General features: G+C 51.5%; 1 protein-coding gene and 3 long non-coding RNA genes across 4 annotated transcripts in view; 1 reads left to right on the top strand and 3 right to left on the bottom strand.

Annotated features, from left to right (window-relative positions):
• Window positions 1-21,274, bottom strand: part of LOC311425575 — a 329,601-nt gene that overhangs the window by 158,946 nt on the left and 149,381 nt on the right. The window lies entirely within an intron of this gene.
• Window positions 1-21,274, top strand: part of LOC311425573 — a 189,831-nt gene that overhangs the window by 75,052 nt on the left and 93,505 nt on the right. The window lies entirely within an intron of this gene.
• LOC311425572 overlaps window positions 1-21,274 on the bottom strand; it is an 86,796-nt gene that overhangs the window by 15,238 nt on the left and 50,284 nt on the right. The gene's annotated exons all lie outside the window — the stretch shown is intronic.
• Window positions 863-20,848, bottom strand: LOC311425597 (olfactory receptor 14C36-like; the record flags this gene model as incomplete). Its single annotated transcript, XM_084501536.1, has 4 exons — window positions 863-1,823; window positions 5,525-5,615; window positions 8,762-8,825; window positions 20,687-20,848. The coding sequence occupies 4 exons, from the start codon at window positions 20,846-20,848 to the stop codon at window positions 863-865; spliced, it is 1,278 nt and encodes a 425-aa protein (XP_084357662.1).

Here is a 21,274-nt window from a genome sequence, read left to right as displayed (position 1 = left end):
AGATCCCTTGACATTTCCTGACAGTTCCAGGTTCCTCTCCAGGATGCCGTTTTCCATCAACCCCAACACCAGTGCCAGGCAGATAATTCAAATGCCAGTAAATGTTTGCTGGGCCATGTGCAACCAAGAAGGCAGCTCCCACTCCAGCCTTCTGTCCTTCAGTGATTGCTCTGGAAATCTGATCCATACTAAGGCCCAGAAAAGCAAGAGGTCTGTACAGACAGCAGCTCCTTGGTAGTATTCCTGAAATCAAATTTGGAAGAGCAGTGCAGAGACGCACCAGAGATGCCATGGTAGAGACTACAGCACTGCCACCTTGGTACAGCAGATCTGAGAGCTAAAACAAATGCAAGGGCACAAGGGAATAATGTGGAAGCCAAAAGAGAGCAGCAGTGAAAAGGCCACATCCTGCTGCTGGCCATGGCCATGGCTCCAGGGAAGCAGCAGCCACAACCCAAAGGCAGCAGAAAAGCAGAGCCCAGCAGTCATTGAAGGGTAGCCCTAAGGGCCACTGAGGCTTCTTCTCCATGTAGCAGCTGGGCTCTTGGCCCTGAGCCCCTCCTGCCTGCTGGGGCTTTTCGCCCAGCTTTAGAGAACATGGGAAGAGATGGAAGCTGAGACCAGTGAATTTCTCATGCCTTCTTTATTGTCCTTATCTACACAGGAAGACTAATTCTATAGCTACATTGAAGGATTGGTTCAAAGTAAATAAAATAATGAATAGGTAGGAGGCTAAGAAGAGCTTTATTCAAATCAAAATAACAAGTTTCAGGACATAATAATATAGATAATTTGTCCTTGAAGATTGCCCTCACATTCCCTGAATACACCTATGAATCCAGTTAGGATTATAAGCACATTACTAATGCTGAAGATGCACGTATGCAAATAGATTACTTACTATGTCTTTGAGCTCCTGGTTCCTCATGCTGTAGATGAGGGGATTCACTGATGGAGGCACCACTGAGTACAGAAATGTCATTACCATATCCAGCAACACAGAAGAGATGGAGGGGGGCTTCAAGTGGGCAAATAAGACAGTGCTGATAAACAGGGATACCACAGCCAGGTGAGGGAGGCACGTGGAAAAGGCTTTGTGCCGGCCCTGCTCAGAGGGCATCCTCAGCACGGCCCTGATGATCTGAACATAGGACACCACAATGAAAACAAAACAACCAAATGCAAAGCAAGCACTAACCACTAGAAACACAAATTCCCTTGGACAGGAGCTGGAGCAGGAGAGCTTGAGGATGTGGGGGATTTCACAGAAGAACTGGTCCAAAGCATTGCCATGGCAGAGGGGCAGGGAAAATGTACTGGCTGTGTGCAGGACAGCATTGAGAAAGCCACTGCCCCAGGCAGCTGCTGCCATCTGGGCACAAGCTCTGCTGCCCAGGAGGGTCCCATAGTGAAGGGGCTTGCAGATGGCAACGTAGCGGTCATAGGACATGACAGTCAAAAGAGAAAACTCTGCACCAAAAAAGAATAAGAAAAAGAGGACCTGTACAGCGCATCCTGTGTAGGAGATGGCCCTGGTGTCCCAGAGGGAATTGGCCATGGCTTTGGGGACAGTGGTGGAGATGCAGCCCAGGTCAAGGAGGGCGAGGTTGAGGAGGAAGAAGTACATGGGGGTGTGGAGGCGGTGGTTGCAGGCTACGGCGGTGAGGATGAGGCTGTTGCCCAGGAAGGCAGACAGGTAAATGCCCAGGAAGAGTGCGAAGTGCAGGAGCTGCAGCTCCCGCGTGTCTGCGAATGCCAGCAGGAGGAACTCACTGACAGAGCTACTGTTAGCCATTTGCTGGTTTTGATCATTTGGTCCTGCCCTAGGAAGAGAAAGCACTTATCTGAGAAGTTATTGCAGACTTAGTGAGAAGAAGTCATTCTATTTCTCAACTTAAACCCCCCAGTATGCTTCTTCCCTTCCAGGCAGACATTTGGCAGGTCAATTTCAGGATTTCTAATTCACGCTGCCTGAAGGTATCGATGGGAGAAGGGGACTCTGCTGTAGAGACCAGAGGAATCAGTCCTGCCCTATAGCAAGAGTTAAAATGGAACATGGGGTAATCTCAGATAAAATTTAGTGATGATATCAAAGAGTCTTACCCCTTTGATGCTCTCAGTTTAACCAATTGCCGAGGACTACTTTGGGGATTTTTTTTGTTGTTGTTGTTCTTCATAACCCCCTCCCAACCCCCAGCACTTAAGGTCTTTTTTTAAACCAGAAATCCTGGACATTTCTGCTGCACTCCAAGTGAAATCCTGTAGATCCTCAGAGGCAAAGGGACTGTCCCTTTAGTGCAGAGTGTCCTTCAGGGAGGCCAGCCAGTCTGTCCATCAGTGCTGGTCTGAGCTGCCCTGTGCTGGCATTTATTTGAGCTGCAGGACAATTGCAATCAGATTTTCACCTGAGAGAGTTCCACCTGAGAAGGACCTGAACACTGCTGAGAGCAGAGTAATCCAGGCTCAAAGCGCACATCTCCAGTCCCCTCAACCTGTCCCCATACACCCCTTCCCCCATGTACACCGAAAGCTCACTCCATGTGCATGTGAAACCCCCATCCCCAGCCAGCCTGGAAACCAGAACAGCAGCAGCACGGCCAGGTGGAGAAGCCAGGAGCAATGGCACTATGCTGCTGCCAGGGGAGGCAAGGCCAGGGAGGGACAGACGGACACTCAGCAGATTGTCCTCTGCTGCAGCTCTGCCTGCAGAGGAGACTGCTCATGCTCGTTGCATATCCTGTGTGTTCTGTTCTGGCATGAAGACACAAAGACAGGGCACTGGGCATCAGAGGGTTTGCAGCTCCTAAAGATCAGCTAGGATAAAACCTGAGAGGGCCACAAAGATGGTGTTGGTGCAGTCTGTGGGCTGAGGTGTGGAAAGGGACTTTATGAAATTCATCATTGACACATTGATCTCTCAGTGCAATGCTCTAGGAGTCTCGGTCTCCTGTACAATCCCAACAACCCATTACCATGAAGCCTGCCTGCCTTCCACTGCAAGAATTTGCAAGCACAGACTGCAGAAAAATTCTTACCCTTCGGGTAGCCCCTGCCTTGGTCTTCCCCTTGAAAAATCAATGCCATTCTCTAAAACATCTACTCTGTGCTGGAGAAACAGAAAGAGCCATCCTGAGAGAAGCTATCAGCCATCAGATGTGCCAGCTGTAGAAGACCCCTCTGGAAACCCCATCTGCATTGCCCTGCTGCCAGAGACTCACGGTGTCAAGAGTCTGTAGATCTGTCCTGCCACATGCTACTCTCTGTTGTTGCACTCCTCGCTGCCTCCAGCCCATGTCTCCTTCTCTCCCCACACCAGCTGCAGACAGTGCAGTGCTGTGCAGAGGAGCTGCTCCTGTCTCTCTGCAGCTCTGCCCACTTGCCAGGAGCTCCCCTTGGGCCCAGGAGCCTGGCCCAGCTCAGCAGCACAGCACCCGACCGTGGCATCACTCGCTCTGTGCCATTGGGCTCCCTCAAAGTGTCCCCAAGGCCTCAGGGCTGACAGCTCCTGAAGTCATCGGGGTCTCTCCTGGGGTGTGGTGTTTGAAGCAGACTGAAGTCATCAGCGACTGCTCCTTGCTGAACATGGGAGAGACTGATGTTAGAAGTGTGATTTGTGCTATTGATGTGCAGTTGTCAAACATGACGTTGTGGTTTAACCCAGCTGGCAGCTCAGCACCACACAGTTGTTAGCTCACTGCAACTGAAGCTCCACATTTGTAAAGCTCATGGGTTGAGATGAAGACAGTTTAAAAGGACAGAAAAGGAAGAGATTAATAATAATATTAACAGCAACAATAACAACAATAATAATTAGGTGTACAAAGCAAGTGATGCACAATACAATTGCTCACCACCCAATGACCGATGCCCAGCCTGTCCTCGATCAGTGGTCCCCCCAGGCCTGGCCAGCCTGCATGGGAATCAAGTGTTGCGGTCCCTTGACATTTGTTTTTGATTTGGATTATTTCTTTCCCTTTCTCAAATATTTCTTCTGCTCTGTTGTCCCACATGATGATGTCACCAAGGTATTGCAGGTGTTCAGGAGCTTTCCCCATTGCAGGACAGTCTGGGTCAGTCCATGGTAAATGGTAGGGCCAATTGCTTTGTCAATCACCCCTTCCCTAGAGGGGGGTCCCAGCTGCTTGGCTTCTCTGCCCTCTAATTCCAGGCTATTGGCCCTGTTCTCCCAGCACTGGAGCAGCCAAGTGACAATGTGCTCATCTAGATGATGACTGACATTTTTTCACAAATCTGGGATAGGGGTCTTGTGGTTACTGATGCTGTTCTGATCTCTTCCTCTTTGCCCTCCTTCTTCCTTGATGGCCCAACTTTGTTGAAGCATTCCTTGTCTTCTTCCTCCTTTCTTGTCTGCATAGGAGTTTTTTCCTTTCTAAGAAAAAGGAAAAAAAAAATCACCTATTTTTTCTCTTGCATATAGGTGTAACCAATAGTGGCACAGGTTGGTTCTCTGGCCCAGCCATGGGGCCCATCAGAGGGTCAGAGGGGCTGGAGTGGCTGCAGGGCCTGTCACAGGGGTTGGAGTGGCTGCAGGAACCATCACACAGGGTGGAGTTGCGGGAGGGCCTGTCACTGGACTTGGAGTAGCATTGGCTGAATCTTCCATACATAGGAAAAGCCCCATCATGTTGCATTGATTTGTGTCTTTTCACAACCTTTTTTCATGCATTTCACCATTTCTTTTAAGATTCTGCACTTGCTCAGGGGTGAAGTTCCAAAGCATTGGATATGCCCACTGCTCTAGGTGCCTGCCAGTATCCTCCCACACTCCTAGCCTCTACTAAATCTCCTGCCTTGGGGCAGACTTATGGATGGCACTCTCAAGTACTTGTTTAACCTTAAACAAAAGATGAAGCACATTCAGGAGACATCACAATAGGAACAGGCTGGTTTGACCATCCCCAGGATACTGAAAGTTTTAAGAGCTATTGTAACTAGCCTGGAAGAGAAAGGGGAGGAGAAGGAGAGAGTGAAGAAGTTGTGAAAAGTGTCACCCCTTTGTCAGCTCCCTGTCCCTATCTACCAGCTCAGGGGCTGAGTACCAGGGGAACAACTGGTCTTGCTGCTAAAGACTGAGGCAAAGAAGGCATTAAATACCTCAGTCTTTTTCTCATCTATTGTCAAAATGTTTCCCTCCACATCCAAGTATGAAGATTCTCCTTAATCCTCCCCTTCTGGTGTATTTCTAAAAACATTTTTATTGTCTTTGATGGTAACAGCCAGACTGATCTCCAGTTAGGCTTTGGCCCTTCTATTTTTCTCCCTGCAAAGCCTTCCAAGATTTAAGACAAAGCTCCAAACAAAATGACAGAAGGCATGAGAAGGAAGCACAGAAAAGTTGGACTCTGGCAGCCTTCCATGCTTGAGCCTTCTGTGAGTCTGTGCTGCAACTCCATTCAACTAGTTACTGGGTTCTCCAAACTCTTCTGCAACTCCTCATGCTGCTGTCTTGCGAGAGACAGCACAATCAGGGCAAGCCATCTGCCTACAGACACTAACAGCTGACACCGTGGAGCATCTGTCCAGGGGAACCTGGAGAAACAGCAGGATTTTGCCTAGAGAAACCTCTTGACATTTAGAAGGAGAAAAGCCTAGTCCTGCAACAGAAGAACCCCACACATAGGGGCAGACTGGGACCCTGCTGAGTGAGCTGTGCCCAGGAGGAAGAGGGCCTGGGCACCATGAGGGATGCCATATGAGCAGTGCTGCCTGCTCACCAGGAACCAGGCCAGCTTCCTACAGAACTGCCTTACAAGGAACACGGCCACCGAGAAAATCTGAGTCTTTCTCAGCTCAGATCTGGTGTGACATGACACGGACAAGGGTCTACAGCCAGCAGGGAAAGAGGTGTATGTCTGGGAGTCCCTAGGGTATCCTGGTCTGGAGAGGAACAAGGACTTAGCAAGGCTGAAAGTCCCAACAAGACTAAGATATTTATACGTATGGCTATGGCTGTTGTCTCTGCCACTGAGGCTTATGAGGAGACAGCTTATCGTTAAAGCACCAGGGGTCTCATTACCTATTCTCCACATCCCACGAACCAGGCAGGGGTCGTATCATTCTCCTGCACTTGGCCATGCACATCCCCATCCCCTAATGCCTAAGGAGGAGCCCAGAGAAATGTGAGAAGGGAAAGGATCTCCCTTCCTAGGAGCCAAGGGTCAAGGCTTGTCCTTTGTGCTTGGTGAAACACATCCATTTTTCCTACACATCAGTGTCACCTTCACATTGCCTTTGCCTCCTTGTCCTCACTGCCTCCAAAGTTCTTCTCTAAAGAGCTCCAAGGGAGACTATATCAGTGCTGGCCCTCAGGGGGCACTCCAGGAAACTTGAATCTGACTTGGACTTCTTCAATTTGCTGTCAGTGCCTGAGGTTTGTGGGCTCATCACCAAAGCCCCCAGAGGGGTGATTCCAATGAATTGGTCTGGGCCTCTGCTGCTGAGCTGGACTCGACTCCTGGGACAGAGAGAGCTCCTGGCAAGAGGACCCTGGTGCAGAGTGACAGCTCTGCCCAGGAGCAGCTCCTCTGCACAGCGCAGCAGGGCTGGCGACTCTAATTACAGGTGGCATGCAGAGAGGAGAGAAGGAGTGAGGGGTAGGAGGCAGTGGAGAGTGGCAGGATGCTGAGAGATGACTGGAGGAGAAATCTGCACAGCCCTTGACAAGGTAAGTGTCTGGCTGCAGGGCCATGCAGCTACAGCTCCTGGAAGGGTCTTCTGCTGGGTCTTATTTCTGGGAGGGCAGTGGGCAATGCAGTAGGCTTTGAGAGTCCTGCTGGATTGCACTGTGAGGTGAGGAAGTCTGGCAGGAGCCCCTTGGAGTGCCCTAAGGCAGGTGCCCCCAGTCAGCCCAGTACACCCTGCCCTGTCTGGCCATGCTGGGCTCTCTGTCAGCTGCCCCACAGCTCCTGCAGCCATGGAGGTGCCCCTTTGCAGGGCCCTGCTGGTGGCAGGGTGCTGCAGGGCAGCGCTGAGCACAGCTGCGTGGGATGGGGTCTGTGAGCACGGGCAGGGGGAAAGAAGAGGTGGGCGCAGAGCAGCAGCTCCCAGCAGGAACAGCTGCAGGCAGCAGAGAGAGGGGCATGCGGCCAGAAGGAGCTGTTGGCAGAAACACCGTGGCATGGGGAATTGGGCACCTCGCAGTCATGCCCTGCAGTGCAGATGCCTTCCCCTGGAGCAGCTCCTCCCTGGCCTCTCCCCCTGCAGCCCATGGGCTGTGGGGCAGGCATGGCTAGCACAGCAGGCAGAGCCCAGGTGAAGAGAAGCTCTGAAGCTCCTTCTGGCTCTGAGCTTCACCCAGAGGCAATGTGAGGATGCTGTCCAGCTGCACTTGGACTGGGGCTTCTCTGCACTCAGCTGTCTCCAGTTTCTTCTGAGGGAAACACCTAAGGGGGATGCTCCTGCAGCTCACAGAGGGGTGACAAAGGGCAGCTGCAAACAGGACTGGTTGGCAGAGCTGCTCTGCTCAGTCTTCGCCAAGTGACAGTCCCTTTGCCTCCTCGTACCCACAGGCTTTCACCAGGAGTGCACAGGAACAGTCAGGGAGTTCAACCACCCAATACCTCTCCTAAGCGTTATAGGGACTAAGGGAATAAAACACAGCAAACAAACCCCCTGAAGCTTTGCCTCTGCATTCACATGAGGTTTTTGTAACAGCACTGCAAAGATCATGGATCTGACTAGTGGACTGAACCTAAGTTTTCTCTGTGTTCCTTTTTCCATCCTGACGCACAGCAGGAAGTACTCCACAGTCGCCCTTCCTCTCAGTGCCACACTCAGCAAGCACCATCTTGAGCTCAAACAATAGAGCTGAAGAACAGTTCTCCTGCAAAAAGAGACTAAGGCTGAGAGTGCTCTAAGACTTGCAATAGGTTTTCCTCAGAGAGGTCTGGTCTGACTTTGTTCTGCCTTTTCCTCTTTAACAGGCAATTATATCCATTGTCAGAAAATGCCCAACAGCAGCTCTGTGATGAAGTTTCTCCTGCTGACTTTCACAGACACACGGGAGCTGCAGCTCCTGCACTTCGCGCTCTTCCTGGGCATCTACCTGGCTGCCCTCCTGGGCAACGGCCTCATCCTCACCGCTGTAGCCTGCGACTACCGCCTCCACATCCCCATGTACTTCCTCCTCCTCAACCTCGCCCTCATCGCCCTCAGATGCATCTCCACCACTGTCCCCAAAGCCATAGCCAATTCCCTCTGGGACTCCAGGGCCATCTCCTACACAGGATGCGCTGTACAGGTCTTTTCCTTTCTCTTCTTCATGTCATCAGAAATTTCTGTCCTTACTATCATGGCCTACGACAGCTACGTTGCCATCTGCAAGCCCCTGCACTCCAGGACCCTCCTAGACAGCAGAGCCTGTGCCCAGATGGCAGCAGCTGCCGGGGGCAGTGGCTTTCTCCATGCTGTCCTGCACATGGCCAACACATTTTCCCTGCCCCTCTGCCAAGGCAATGCTGTGGACCAGTTCTTCTGTGAAATCCCCCACATCCTCAAGCTCTCCTGCTCAGAGTCATTTCTCAGGGTGGTTGGGCTCATCGTAGTCAGTGTCTGTTTATAATTTGGGTGTTTTGTTTTCATTGTTGTTTCCTATGTGCAGATCTCAGGGCTGTACTGAGGATACCCTCTGAGCAGGGCCGGCACAAAGCCTTTTCCACATGCCTCCCTCACCTGGCCATCGTTTCCCTGTTTGTCAGGACAGGCATGTTTGCCTACCTGAAGCCCCCCTCCCTTTCCTCACCATCCCTGGACCTGATGATGGCAGTTTTGTACTCGGTGTTGCCTCCAGCAGTGAACCCCATCATCTACAGAATGAGGAACCAGGAGCTCAAGGATGCAGTGAGAAAACTAATTGAATGCATGCTTCTTCATCATTAATAATGGATTCACAATCCTAACAGGACTCAGAGCTTTTGGAAACCTATTAGGACCATAATAGTTTCTTTTATATGATTTTCTGAAAGTTTTGATTTTGATTTAATAATTATATTGGATAACGAAATGCATTTTTTGTTTGTTTGTTTGTGTCTAATCCATTCATATCATATAGAACCGAACTTCCTGTATAGATAAAGACAATAAATAATCCAGCAGAACTTCATTTATTCTCAGTTGCCATCTCTTCCCATCTACTCTGAAGCTGGGCGAAAAGCCCCAGCATGCTGGAGCAGCTCAGGGCCAAGAGCCCAGCTGCCACATGGAGGAGTAGCCCCAGTGGCCCTTTGGGGCTGCCCCTCACTGCCTGCTGGGCTCTGCCTCTCTGCTGCCTTCGGGTTGGGGCTGCTGCTTCCCTGGAGCCATGGCCATGGCTAGCAGCAGGATGTGGCCTTTTCACTGCTGCTCTCTTTTGGCTTCCACAGTGTGCTTCTTGTGTGCTTGCTTGGGTAAGCCCTGAGATCTTGTGCACCTTGGTGGCTGTCCAATTTTCTCTGCAGTGACATCTCTACCACATCTCTTCACACCTCTTCCAAAGCTGATGTCAGGAATACACCCAAGGAGCTTCTCCATTGACAGGCCTCTTGCTTTTCTGGGCTTCACCATGGTTCAGAGCCCCAGAGTCATCACTGCAGGACCGAGGGCTAGACTGGGAGTACGTCCTGCTTGCACATGGCTCAGCAAACAGTAACTGGCCTTTGACTTACCTGCCAGGAACTGTCCCACTAGACCTGAAGCTGATTGAAAATGGCATCCTGTAGAGGAATCTGGAACTGCCAGGAGTTGTCAGGGGAACTCTAGGGACAGTGTGTGAGTTTGGGTGGGCAGTGAGTGGTTCCTTGTCTAATGAGTGACCATCTAAGGTAGAGTGTCCCAAAGAGAAAGGAGAACCTGAGGAGCCCACGGGTTAAGGAGGGCTCTGCAATGCCCAGAATGGCTGGGAAGAGCCAGCAGGCAAAGGTACCCAAGAGTTCAGTGTGGTACCGGAAAGCTTCTATGAAAAAACATGATGTGGATCTAGTTCTGCACTCACCTCCCCTTTGTGCCCTCAGGGAACACTGATGGTCCTGCCAAGCAATGCCCTGTGCTGCTGAGCCATCAGGGCAGATGGAAAGGGGCTCAGCAGCACAGATCCCCACAGAGTTGGGTCTGCTGCCCAATTGGAGTAGCAGGCGCAGTTGGGAGCTGCCAGGGGGTCCCAGGACACCACAGCCCCTGGATCGGCAGAGCATCACCACCAGCTCAGGGCCCTGTGGTGAGCACAGGAAGGGTGAGCACCTTGCTGCTAGCAATGGCCAGCCAGTCCATCATGGGCACACCACTCGGGCAAGGCTCTCTGGGAGCAGGGATGGTCCCGGGGAAGAGCAGGGCAGCATTTCTGGGCCTGCAGTGAGGTATAAAGGAGAAATAGAAAGCTCTTTGTGCAGGTCCCTGCTCAGGGCAGCCTGCTCTGTGGCTGAGCCAGACTTTTTGTGCTGGCTTGGGAGAGCAGGGCTGACCCTGTGGCAAAAAGGCACACTGTGCTGGGGATCTCCCAGGCAAGAGAGCAGGGCTCCTGCAGCTTCATGGATCTCCATTTCCTGAGCCATGACTGGCCCCAGCCTGGGAGCTGCTGGAGAGACCCAGAGCTGCCTTTGTCTCAGCAGCTGCAGTGCCTTGTGAGGGGCTGGGGCTGTGGTGGCTGCGCCCAGAGCCCTGCAGCAGCCTGCGATGGGCGCTGCCCTGGGGCCAGCCCAGCCTGGGCTGCTCTGCTGTGCTGTGCTGGGCTGGGGAGAGAACAGGGAGGTGGGGAGAGGTGGGCAGGGGCTGGTCTGGGCTGGGCAGTACCTGGCCGAGGGCAACAGCAGTGCCAGGGAGCGGTGGCAGCATGCAGGGGATGGCTCCCAGAAGGGCTTGGTACTGCAGAGCCAGGGCTGCGCAAATGGTGCCCAGAGCTGCAGGGGCAGGGGAGAGGAGGCCGCTCTGGGCCCTTGCTGACCTGGGCAGAGCAGGAAGGGGGCCCAGGGCATTCGTCCCCTCACCGCAGCCTGCCAGGACCTGCAAGGCAGTCATGGAGTGTCCAGGGCCAGGCTCTGCACTGTGGTGTGCAGGGAGAGGGCAAAGCCTTCTAAGGGGAACAGAGGGCCCCGTATGTACGCTGGACCCTACCCGTAGGGAAGTCTGCTGCCTACTGGGGTCCAGGTCAGGGATATTGCCAGGAAACTTCCTGGCCTTGTCTCTGCTGGGCCCCACCTTCCACACCCACATGCATCCCTTGGCTGGCAGCTCTGTGTCCCCTGTCCCACAGGATGACAGAGCTAGGGTGGGATGAGTTACCATTAGGTGTTTTAGTGCTCGTGTAATCCATATTGGTAATCCATATTGGCACAGAAAGACAGTTCCTTCACCAGTGATTTACATCCTTCTTCGTATTAGGACATAATGTCCTTCACTCTGCTTTATCTTAGATGAACTGTTTTAGGTCTCCAAGATTAGTCTTAGGCACAGTGCAATGCCTTTTGCCTTTTCCAGCATACTACGTATGACTTTCCCTTACTCTGTGCATTGACCTGACAGATCATTTCGCATTTTTCACTTTCATATTCCCAGTTTGAAAAGGAGGATTTCCCAAAGTGGGGCAACCTGATGGGCTCGGCATCAGCCATTTGAAATGTTCTGCTCTTGGGTCTTTCAGCCTGAGTTTTCCACAGTTGAACCAGGATGGCAAATGGATGTTTAGGTGTCTACTACGAACAAGGGAGAGTATCTTGGGATCCTAACTGGCGTTTCAACTACAGATCAACGCCAAGAACCCACCGAAGAAGGGGTTTGTCTTTCAAAGGGGTTTGATGTGCTGAATTGGGCTGCAGTTGCAGGGTCAAAGCCCACTGCTGGCAGTGGATGTGCCCCAGGAACTCCGTCTGACTCCACCTGATCCACCAATGGGCTCTGGTCTCCTGCAGGTCCTTTCATACAGCTTCCATTCCAGGGAATTACTGTAAATGCACCAGAGCCTCTGGAGGCCTAATAATTTTATTAATTTTTATTGGAGCTGAATAGGTGGGCATGCTCCCCTTTCCTATTGCATGACAGAGGGGTTGCCAGTGACTGCTCAGCATCCCTGGGGTCTGTTCACAACTGGGTGAGGCTTTCTGGGGGGGTTCTCTGCCTCTTTGTCTTCCACTGAGTGAGCACTCTGATATTTCCCCACATTTTCTCCACCCGTTCATGCTGCTCCTGCTATCGTGTTCAGGCTCTCTAGGGATAGGGGTTTCAGGTGCAGTTCCAAAAATGACCCTGAACATCCTGCCACAGATGTGTCTGCATAGCAATGAGGTGTTCCATCACCCATCTGACTTCTGGGACCACAGACAATGCAGTGCAAGACGGTGGGTAATATGCCAACGATCCCTTCAGAAGACCGCATCTTTTACCATTTCCCTGTTTTCTAATCTGTGTCACCTGTGCAGTGCAGTTGACAGGGCATGGGAAATAAGCAGGCTTTCCACCTTAGGAAACTCATCAGCCTCCTTGTAGTGTCAAGTCAAGCTATTCTCCACAAGGGCGCAACTTGGTCTGGCTGTCTGAGTGAGGAGCCATCTCCCATTAGTCTCTGCACATCTGGGCTGAGAAGGAGAGAGAGAGGAGATTGGAGAGCTGCACTTTGGATCTGGACCCCCCTTGCTATGTTCTGTTCCTTTTCAGAGAAACTTCTGAGTGTGGTCATCCTAGCACTTAGAGAGGAAGGATGGGGCAAAGGTAGGAAGAAGACCAATGGAGAGACCAGATCTTCTGATGCTGCACTAAGGCCCAGGGTATACTTCTGGCTCTCAGGTCTCACTAGTGTTCAGGTTGAAAGAAATCCAAGTGCTTTGGATTTCCCCTCTGTCATGGTTTCAGCTAGGATAGAGTTAATTTTCCTCCTAGTAGCTGGTAGGGTGCTGTGTTTGGGATTTAGGATGAGAATAATGTTGATATCACACTGAATTTTTAATTGTTGCAGAGCAGTTCTTCCACTAAGCCAAGGACTTCTCAGCTTCTCATGCTATCCTGCAAGCAGGCAGTCTGGGAGTGCAGCGGGAGCAGGGAGGGGACAAAATCAGGACAGCTGACCCAAACTGGCCACAGGGGTATTCCATACCATCTGACATCATGCTGAACAATTAATATAGGGGGGCTGGCTGGGTGGAGGGACCGGCTGCTCGGGGATAGGCTGGGCATCAGTCAGCAGGTGGTGAGTAATTGCATTGTGCATCACTTGTTTTGTAAACATTAACAGTAGTAGTACTAGAATCACTATAATTATTCTCCTCTCCTCTCCTCTCCTCTCCTCTCCTCTCCTCTCCTCTCCTCTCCTCTCCTCTCCTCTCCTCTCCTCTCCTCTCCTCTCCTCTCCTCTCCTCTCCTCTCCTCTCCTCTCCTCTCCTCTCCTCTCCTCTCCTCTCCTCTCCTCTCCTCTCCTCTCCTCTCCTCTCCTCTCCTCTCCTCTCCTCTCCTCTCCTCTCCTCTCCTCTCCTCTCCTCTCCTCTCCTCTCCTCTCCTCTCCTCTCCTCTCCTCTCCTCTCCTCTCCTCTCCTCTCCTCTCCTCTCCCCTCCTCTCCCCTCCTCTCCTCTCTCCTAATAAACTGTCTTTATCTCAACTCACAGGCTTTCATTTCTTTCTAATTCTCTACCCCAACCCAGAGAGGGAAGGGGGAGGGTGAGCAAATGGCTGTGTGGCCAGCAGGGTTAAACCACAACACCCTCTTTTAATGAATGTGCGTCTGATGTGACAAGGAATGCAGACAGTGTATCACTAAGTTTCAGAGGTTTCTGCAACAAACTGAGTAGGTTTCACTCAAAGATGTCTGTCCAAAACTGTCACTGCATTTTCCTTCTTCAACAGGTCCCCATTCCCAGGGGAATCAAATGTCCAACAGTAGCTCCATCACCGAGTTTCTCCTCCTGGCATTCGCAGACACGCAGGAGCTGCAGCTCCTGCACTTCGTGCTCTTCCTGGGCATCTACCTGGCTGCCCTCCTGGGCAACGGCCTCATCCTTACAACCATAGCCTGCGACCAACGCCTTCACACCCCCATGTACTTCTTCCTCCTCAACCTCGCCCTTCTCGACCTGGGCTGCATCTCCACCACTGTCCCCAAAGCCATGGCCAATTCCCTCTGGAACACCAGGGCCATTTCCTATGCAGGATGTGCTGCACAGGTCTTCCTGTTTGTCTTCTTGTTTTCAGCAGAATATTTTCTTCTCACTGTCATGTCCTATGACCGCTACATTGCCATCTGCAAGCCCCTACACTACGGGACTCTCCTGGGCAGCAGAGCTTGTGCCCAGATGGCAGCAGCTGCCTGGGGCAGTGGGGTTCTCAATGCTCTGCTGCAAACTAGTAACACATTTTCCCTGCCCCTCTGCCAAGGCAATGCTGTGGAACAGTTCTTCTGTGAAATCCCCCACATCCTCAAGCTCTCCTGCTCACACTCCTACTTCAGGGAAGTTGGGCTTGTCATGGTTAGTGCATGCTTTGCTTCTGGATGTTTTGTGTTCATTGTGCTCTCCTATGTACAGATCATCAGGGCCATGCTGAGGATGCCCTCTGAGCAGGGACAGCACAAAGCCTTTCCACGTGCCTTCCTCACCTGGCCGTGGTCTGCCTGTTTGTCAGCACCGGAGCTTTTTCTTACCTGAAGCCCCCCTCCATCTCCTTCCCATTCCTGGACCTGGTGGTGGCTGTTCTGTACTCGGTGGTGCCTCCAGTGCTGAACCCCCTCATCTACAGCTTGAGGAACGAGGAGCTCTTGAATTCTGTGAAGAAAGTGATTTCCTGGAGTTTTTTCAATAGTTATAAAATTATTGCCTCTTTCCATAAATGACTCCCAGCATATCCAATGTCAGACCTGTGTTTTGCTTGTTTTCATTTGTATAGGTAAGTATGTTTTTTTTGTTCCTGAGCACTTTGGGATTTTTCTCACTTCATATGAAGTGGGATGTATTAACTAACTCTAACACTGGAATAGAGTGCTACGATCTGTTCAGAAGAGATAGCCACGGAAAGGGTGGGTGGGGTTGTTGCTCTCTGTGGATTGATTGCTAAGAGAGACCTCTTAGAAACAGCCACAGACATGTTGAGAGCTTGTGGGTAAAAACTAAGAACTGGACCAATAAAGGATACCTGGTGGTTGGGGTCTACTCAAGGCTGCCTGGTCAAGGGGAGCCTGTTGATGAGGCTTTCTTGCTTCAGCTATAAGGAGCATCATGCTTGCACACTCTCATGGTAATGGGGGACTTCGACCACCTGGATGTCTCCTGGAAAACCTACACAGCGGGCTGTAAGCAATGTAGGAGACTCCTAGAGTGCATAACTTTCTGGTCCAGGTATTAGAAAAACCAACCAGAGGAGAAGTGTTACTTGACCTAGTGCTCACCAACATGGTAGAGCTCTTTAAAGACATCTCAGAATCACAGAATCATCTAGATTGGAAGAGACCTCCAAGATCACCTAGTCCAACCTCTGACCTAACACTAACAAATCCTCCACTAAACCATATCACTAAGCTCTACATCTAAACGTCTTTTAAAGACATCCAGGGATGGTGACTCAACCATTTCCCTGGACAGCCTATTCCAGTGCCTGGTGTCGTGGTTTAACCCGGCCGGCAGCTAAACACCACGCAGCCGTTCGCTCACCCTCCCCCCTCCCTCTCTGGGACGGGGGAGAGAAATGGAAAGTGAAGCCCGTGAGTTGAGAGAAAGACAGTTTAATAAGACAGGAAAATAATAATAACAAAATAATAATAACAATAATAATAATAATAATAATACAATGGTGATAATAGGAAAATAATAATAATATGCACAAACAAGTGATGCACAATGCAATTGCTCACCACACGCTGACCGATGCCCAGCCTAACCCCGAGCAGTCCGGCCCCCTCCCCCCGGCTAGCCACCCCTATATATTGTTTAGCATGACGTCAGATGGTATGGAATACCCCTTTGGCTAGTTTGGGTCACCTGTCCTGGGTCTGTCCCTTCCCAGCTCTTCCTGCACCCCCAGCCTGCCTGTTGGCAGGACAGAGCGAAAGGCTGAGATGTCCTTGGCTTGGTATAAGCACTGCTCTGCAACAATTAAAACATCGGGGTGTTATCAGCACTCTTCTCATCCTAAGCCAAAACACAGCATTCCACCAGCTACTAGGAAGAAAATTAATTCTGTTCTAACTGAAACCAGGACACCTGGGAAGAGTACAGGGATACAGTCCAGATGTGCAGGGATGGCATAAGGAAAGCCAAGGCACGGATGGAACTGAGCTTGGTGAGGGATGCAAAGAATAACAAGAAGAGATTCTATAGGTACTTTGCTCTGGAAAGAAAGGACAAGGAGAGAGTATCTCCTCTGATGGATGAGAATGGTGAACTGTTAATGACAGACATGGAGAAGGCTGAGGTACTCAACAATTTCTTTGCCTCAGTCTTCACTGCCAGTCAGGCTTTCAAAGTCTTTTGTTCTCTTAACCTCTAGATGGAGGCTGGGGGAGCAAAGTTGCACACACAATAAGTGAAGAGCAGATTTGAGACCACCTGATGTAACTAAACAAGTACAAGTCTACAGGGCCTGATGACATGCATCTGAGGGTCCTGAGGGAATTGGCTGATGTAGTTGCCAAGCCACTCTCCATCATATTTGAAAAGTAGTGGCAGTAAGGCAAAGTCCCTGGTGACTGGGAAAAAGAAAGAGGGAAACATCACTCTTAATTAGGCTAGAAAGGAAGATTGGGGGAACTACAGAAGGGTAAGCCTCACCTCTGTGCCTGGCAAGATCATGCAATGGGTCCTCTTGCAGGCAGTGTTAAGGCACATGCAGGACAAGGAGGTGATCTGGGACAGCCAGCATGGCTTCACCAAGGGCGAATGGTGCCTGAGCAATCTGGTGGCCTACAATGGAGTGACAGTATCAGTTGACAAGGGAAGACTGACCAATGTCATCTACCTGGACCTCTTTAAGGCTCTTAAAACAGTTCTACATGACATCCTGATCTCTTAAGTCGGAGAGGTATGGATTTGATGGCTAGACCATTCAGTGGATAAGGTGTTGGCTTGAAGGTCGCACCGGCAGACTATTGATCAATGGCTCTGTGTCCAAGTGGAGGCTGGTGATGAGTGTTATCCCTTAGGGGTCTGTCCTGGGACTGGTATTGTTTAATACCTTTATCAATAACATAGACAGTGGGATTGAGTGCACCCTCAGCAAGGTTGCTGATGACACTAAGCTGAGTGGTATGGTTGATAAAATAGCAGGAAGAGATGCCATCCAAAGGGACCTGGACAGGCTTGAGAAGTAGGCCCACGTGAACCTAATGAGGTTCAACAAGCCCAAGAACAAGGTGCTGCACCTGGGTCAGGGAAATCCTGGATGTGAGTACAGACTAGGAGAAGAACTCACTGAGAGCAGGCCTGCAGAGAGGGACCTGGGGGTTCGGGTGTATGCAAGGCCCAACATGAGCCAGCAGTGAGCACTTGCAGCCCAGAAGGCCAACCGCACCCTGGGCTGCATCAACAGATGAGTGGCCAGCAGATCAAGGGAGGTGTTGGTCCCCGCTCTGCTGTGCCCAGGTGAGGCCCAACTTGGTGTGCTGTTTCCAGGACTGCAGCTCCCAGCACAAGAAGGGTTTGGATCTGTTAGAATAGGTCCATTTTCTGTCCTAATGAACTGTCTTTATCTCAACCCACATGCTTTCATTTCTTTCTGCTTCTCTCCCCCATCCCAGAGACAGAGGGGGGTGAGTGAGCGAATGGTTCTGTGGAGCTTAGCTGCCAGACAGGTCAAACCACAACACCCGCATGTAAAATGACTGTTGGGACCCTGAGAAACTCATGCTTGGTCATGTGTGACAAACTCAGACTGAAAGACTCTAGAGCAGGTGACTTTGAGTGGCTGTGGCAGATCCCAGCATCTTGCTCCAGTCTGGGAATATGTCCCCTTCCAACTAGGGAAATTAGAAGGTATTAATATGACCAGACCCATCAGGTCAATATGCACAGTATGGGGAAGTAATAGTTATTGTGCTGTAGGTGCAGCTGGCAATAGGCCTCGGATTGGGCCTCAGAAGACTCAAGCAGATCAAATCTGGTTCATCCGTGAGCTAAGACAAACACTGTGAGCAGAGCGAAGGACACTGAGTGGTGCCCTCCCATGAAGGAGGATGCAGAGCACAGCTGTAAGAGGCGTCTTGCTTGTGCCATGGCCGACACAGGTTCAGCTGAAGTGAAAGCCCCAGCCCAGGACCAATGGAGTGAAGGTCCCTGGGCACAACTGCAGAAAGACTTTGCAAGACCTCTGCCAGTGACAGCTTGAAACACCAAATGCATCTTGGTGGTAGTAGGTCCTTTTGGCACATGGGCAGATGTCCTCCCTGGCAAAACCACCACGGAGGCCACCACTGCAAAGCTGCTGCATAACACCGACTTTTGTCCCCGGGGTCCAGACAGGGGAGAGGGAAGAGGAGAGGCAGGCCGTGGGAAGGGGGCTGGAGTGAGGTCACTGCCACTGCAGCAGCCTGATTGGCCCTCAGAAGGGCTGGCCACCAGGCACTGTGATATCATCCCTCGCATCAGAGAGCCCCCTGGGCAGCAATGACATCACTGCAGAGGGGAGGGTGAGGGGCTGGCAGAGCCCAATCGAGGGGCTGGCTGGGGGTCCCCTCTGCTACAGCCACCTGACGGAGCGGGGCAGGCAGGAGGGCAGGCAGGGCTTGTGGCCGCCTTGCTCAGGACGAGCCCTGGGTGAGCTGGGTGAGAAATCTGAGCCTTAGCTCAGCTCCAGCAGAAGCTCTTCTCTTTGCTCTTGACTTTTCTTGATAACACCACTTCCAGGTGAGCTCTGCCCTTGCTAAAACCATATCTCTGTCTCCACCATAAATTTCTGTTTTGGAGCCTGTAATTGCTGTCACCCCCTGCCAGCTCCTTCGTGGCTCCTTTCAGTGCCCTGTCCCTGCATCGTCCCAGCCACAATGCCCCACATGCCATGCTGCCAAGGCACCGCACATGGCAGTGCACAGTCAGGGCTTGGTCAAGGTCCCCCCATTACAATCCTAAGGGCACACTCAGGGTCCCTTCCCGCCATGGCCCTCCTGCCTTTGCAGCCTTCTCCAGACCATTGCACCTGCCCTGACCCAGCCACCTCCCATGGGGGCCTCTGCAAACAGCCCTGCTCCAGGTCTGCAGGGCTCTGGGCCAGGACAGAGGCTGACAGAGCTGGCTGTTCCCCCAACACAGACCTTGAGCATGGCTCTCCCACTTCCCTGATCTCTGCCCCGCTCCCTGCCCTCATCCCAGCCCAGTGGCAGTGGTCCTCAGGGTAGTGCCCACTGCAGTCTGCTGCAGGGCTCTGGGCACTGCCATCACAGCCACAGCCCCTCTGAAGGGCACAGCAGCTCCTGGGGGCATAGAGGGCTCAGACGCACAGATGTGGAGATCCATATCAGCAGCATTGAGAGGTCAGTGTCCCCTGCAGTGTCCCCTGCCCTCCTCAGCAGCAGATCCCCAAGAGACCTGTAGCCCCTCAGTGCCATCCCTGGGACTCCTCAGGCATTTCCTGCAGCCCCGGGGCCAGGGCAGCCTGCCCCGAACAGCTGCAGCCAGAAAGGGGTTTGCGGTTCCCATTAGTTCCTCATCAGCTGAGGGTGGGTCTCAAACAAAGAGATTTCAGTAAGTTCATTTTATTTTGTTTATATACACAAAGAACCTGGTTCCTCATTTACATGAACATTCATGCAAGATGTGTTGGTACTTATGTAGAAAGGGATGAATAAAGACATTTGTAGAAAACAGTTCCACAAGAAGAAAAATTAACAAATCAAAACAAAGTGAAAACAAACAGTCACCTCCGAAGTAAAACCAGGCTTTGACTGACATGACATAAAATACACTAGATCTGTAGAAGAAGAAAAGGAGCAGTCCATAATTGCTGAAGGGTCAGTCAGTTTCCTCAGCGCATCCTGAAAACCCTCCATGACATCACTTTCCTGATGGCACCCTTGAGTTCCTGGTTCCTCATGCTGTAGATGAGGGAGTTCACTGCTGGAGGCATCACTGAGTACAGAACTGCCATCACCAGGTCCTGGGATAGGAGGGAGAGGGTGGGGGGCTGCAGGTACGTAAAAAAGCCGGTGCTGAGAAACACATAGACCATGGCCAGGTGAGGGACGCACGTGGAAAAGGCTTTGTGCTGGCCCAACTCAGAGGGCATCCTCAGCACAGCCGTGAAGATCTGCATATAGGAGAGCACAATGAATACAAAACACTCCCAAAAAACAAAAACACTAAATGTGAGAAGCCCAATTTCCCTTAGGTAGGAGTCTGAGCAAGAGAGCTTGAGGATCTGGGGGACTTCACAGAAGAACTGGTCCACGGCATTGCCTTGGCAGAGGGGCAGGGAAAATGTATTGACAGTGTGAAGCAGAGCATTGAGAACCCCACTGCCCCAGGCAGCTGCTGCCATCTGTGCACAAGCTCTGCTGCCCAGGAGAGTCCCGTAGTGCAGGGGCTTGCAGATGGCAACGTAGCAGTCATAGGACATGACAGTGAGAAGAAAATATTCTGCTGAAAACAAGACAAACAGAAAGACCTGTGCAGCACATCCTTCATAGGAAATGGCCCTGGTGTTCCAGAGGGAATTGGCCATGGCTTTGGGGACAGTGGTGGAGATGCAGCCTAGGTCAAGGAGGGCGAGATTGAGGAGGAAGAAGTACATGGGGGTGTGGAGGTGGTGGTCGCAGGCTACGGCAGTGAGGATGAGGCCGTTGCCCCGGAGGGCAGCCAGGTAGATGCCCAGGAAGAGCGCGAAGTGCAGGAGCTGCGACTCCTGCGTGTCTGCAAATGCCAGGAGGAGGAACGTGGTGATGGAGCTACTATTGGACATGTGCTGCCATCAGTATGGAGACCTGTTAATGGAGAAGAAATATTTGGGGAGACCTCTATGAGCAAAACCTGTTCCTTACAGAAAGCTCCCAAATTGCTGCTTCCCTTTCAGGAACACTTTTCCTGGTCCCCTCCTTCAGCTGAGGTCAGTGCTGGCTGAGGGTTACACTGGGAGCATAGGACTCCGGAGGAGACATTCCTGCCCTGCAGCAAGTAAATTGTATCTTGGTGATCTCAGGTCAACTACACTTGGTATATCAAGGAGTTTTTCAGAACAGTTCCTACAAAGTCACCCAACTGCAGAGCAGGTCTTGTTGGATATTTTCTGTATTTTTTGAACTTCATCTTGTAAAGCTTTGTACAGAAGTAGTGTACTTGTTCTTGTAAAGAAGGTTTGTACTTCTTTTGTAAAGAAGTGGTCTAAGGC

The sequence above is a fragment of the Aythya ferina genome (assembly GCF_964211825.1).
Source record: "Aythya ferina genome assembly, chromosome: 32".
Classification (NCBI taxonomy): Eukaryota; Metazoa; Chordata; class Aves; order Anseriformes; family Anatidae; genus Aythya; species Aythya ferina.
This window is presented reverse-complemented; position numbering and strand designations above follow the sequence as displayed.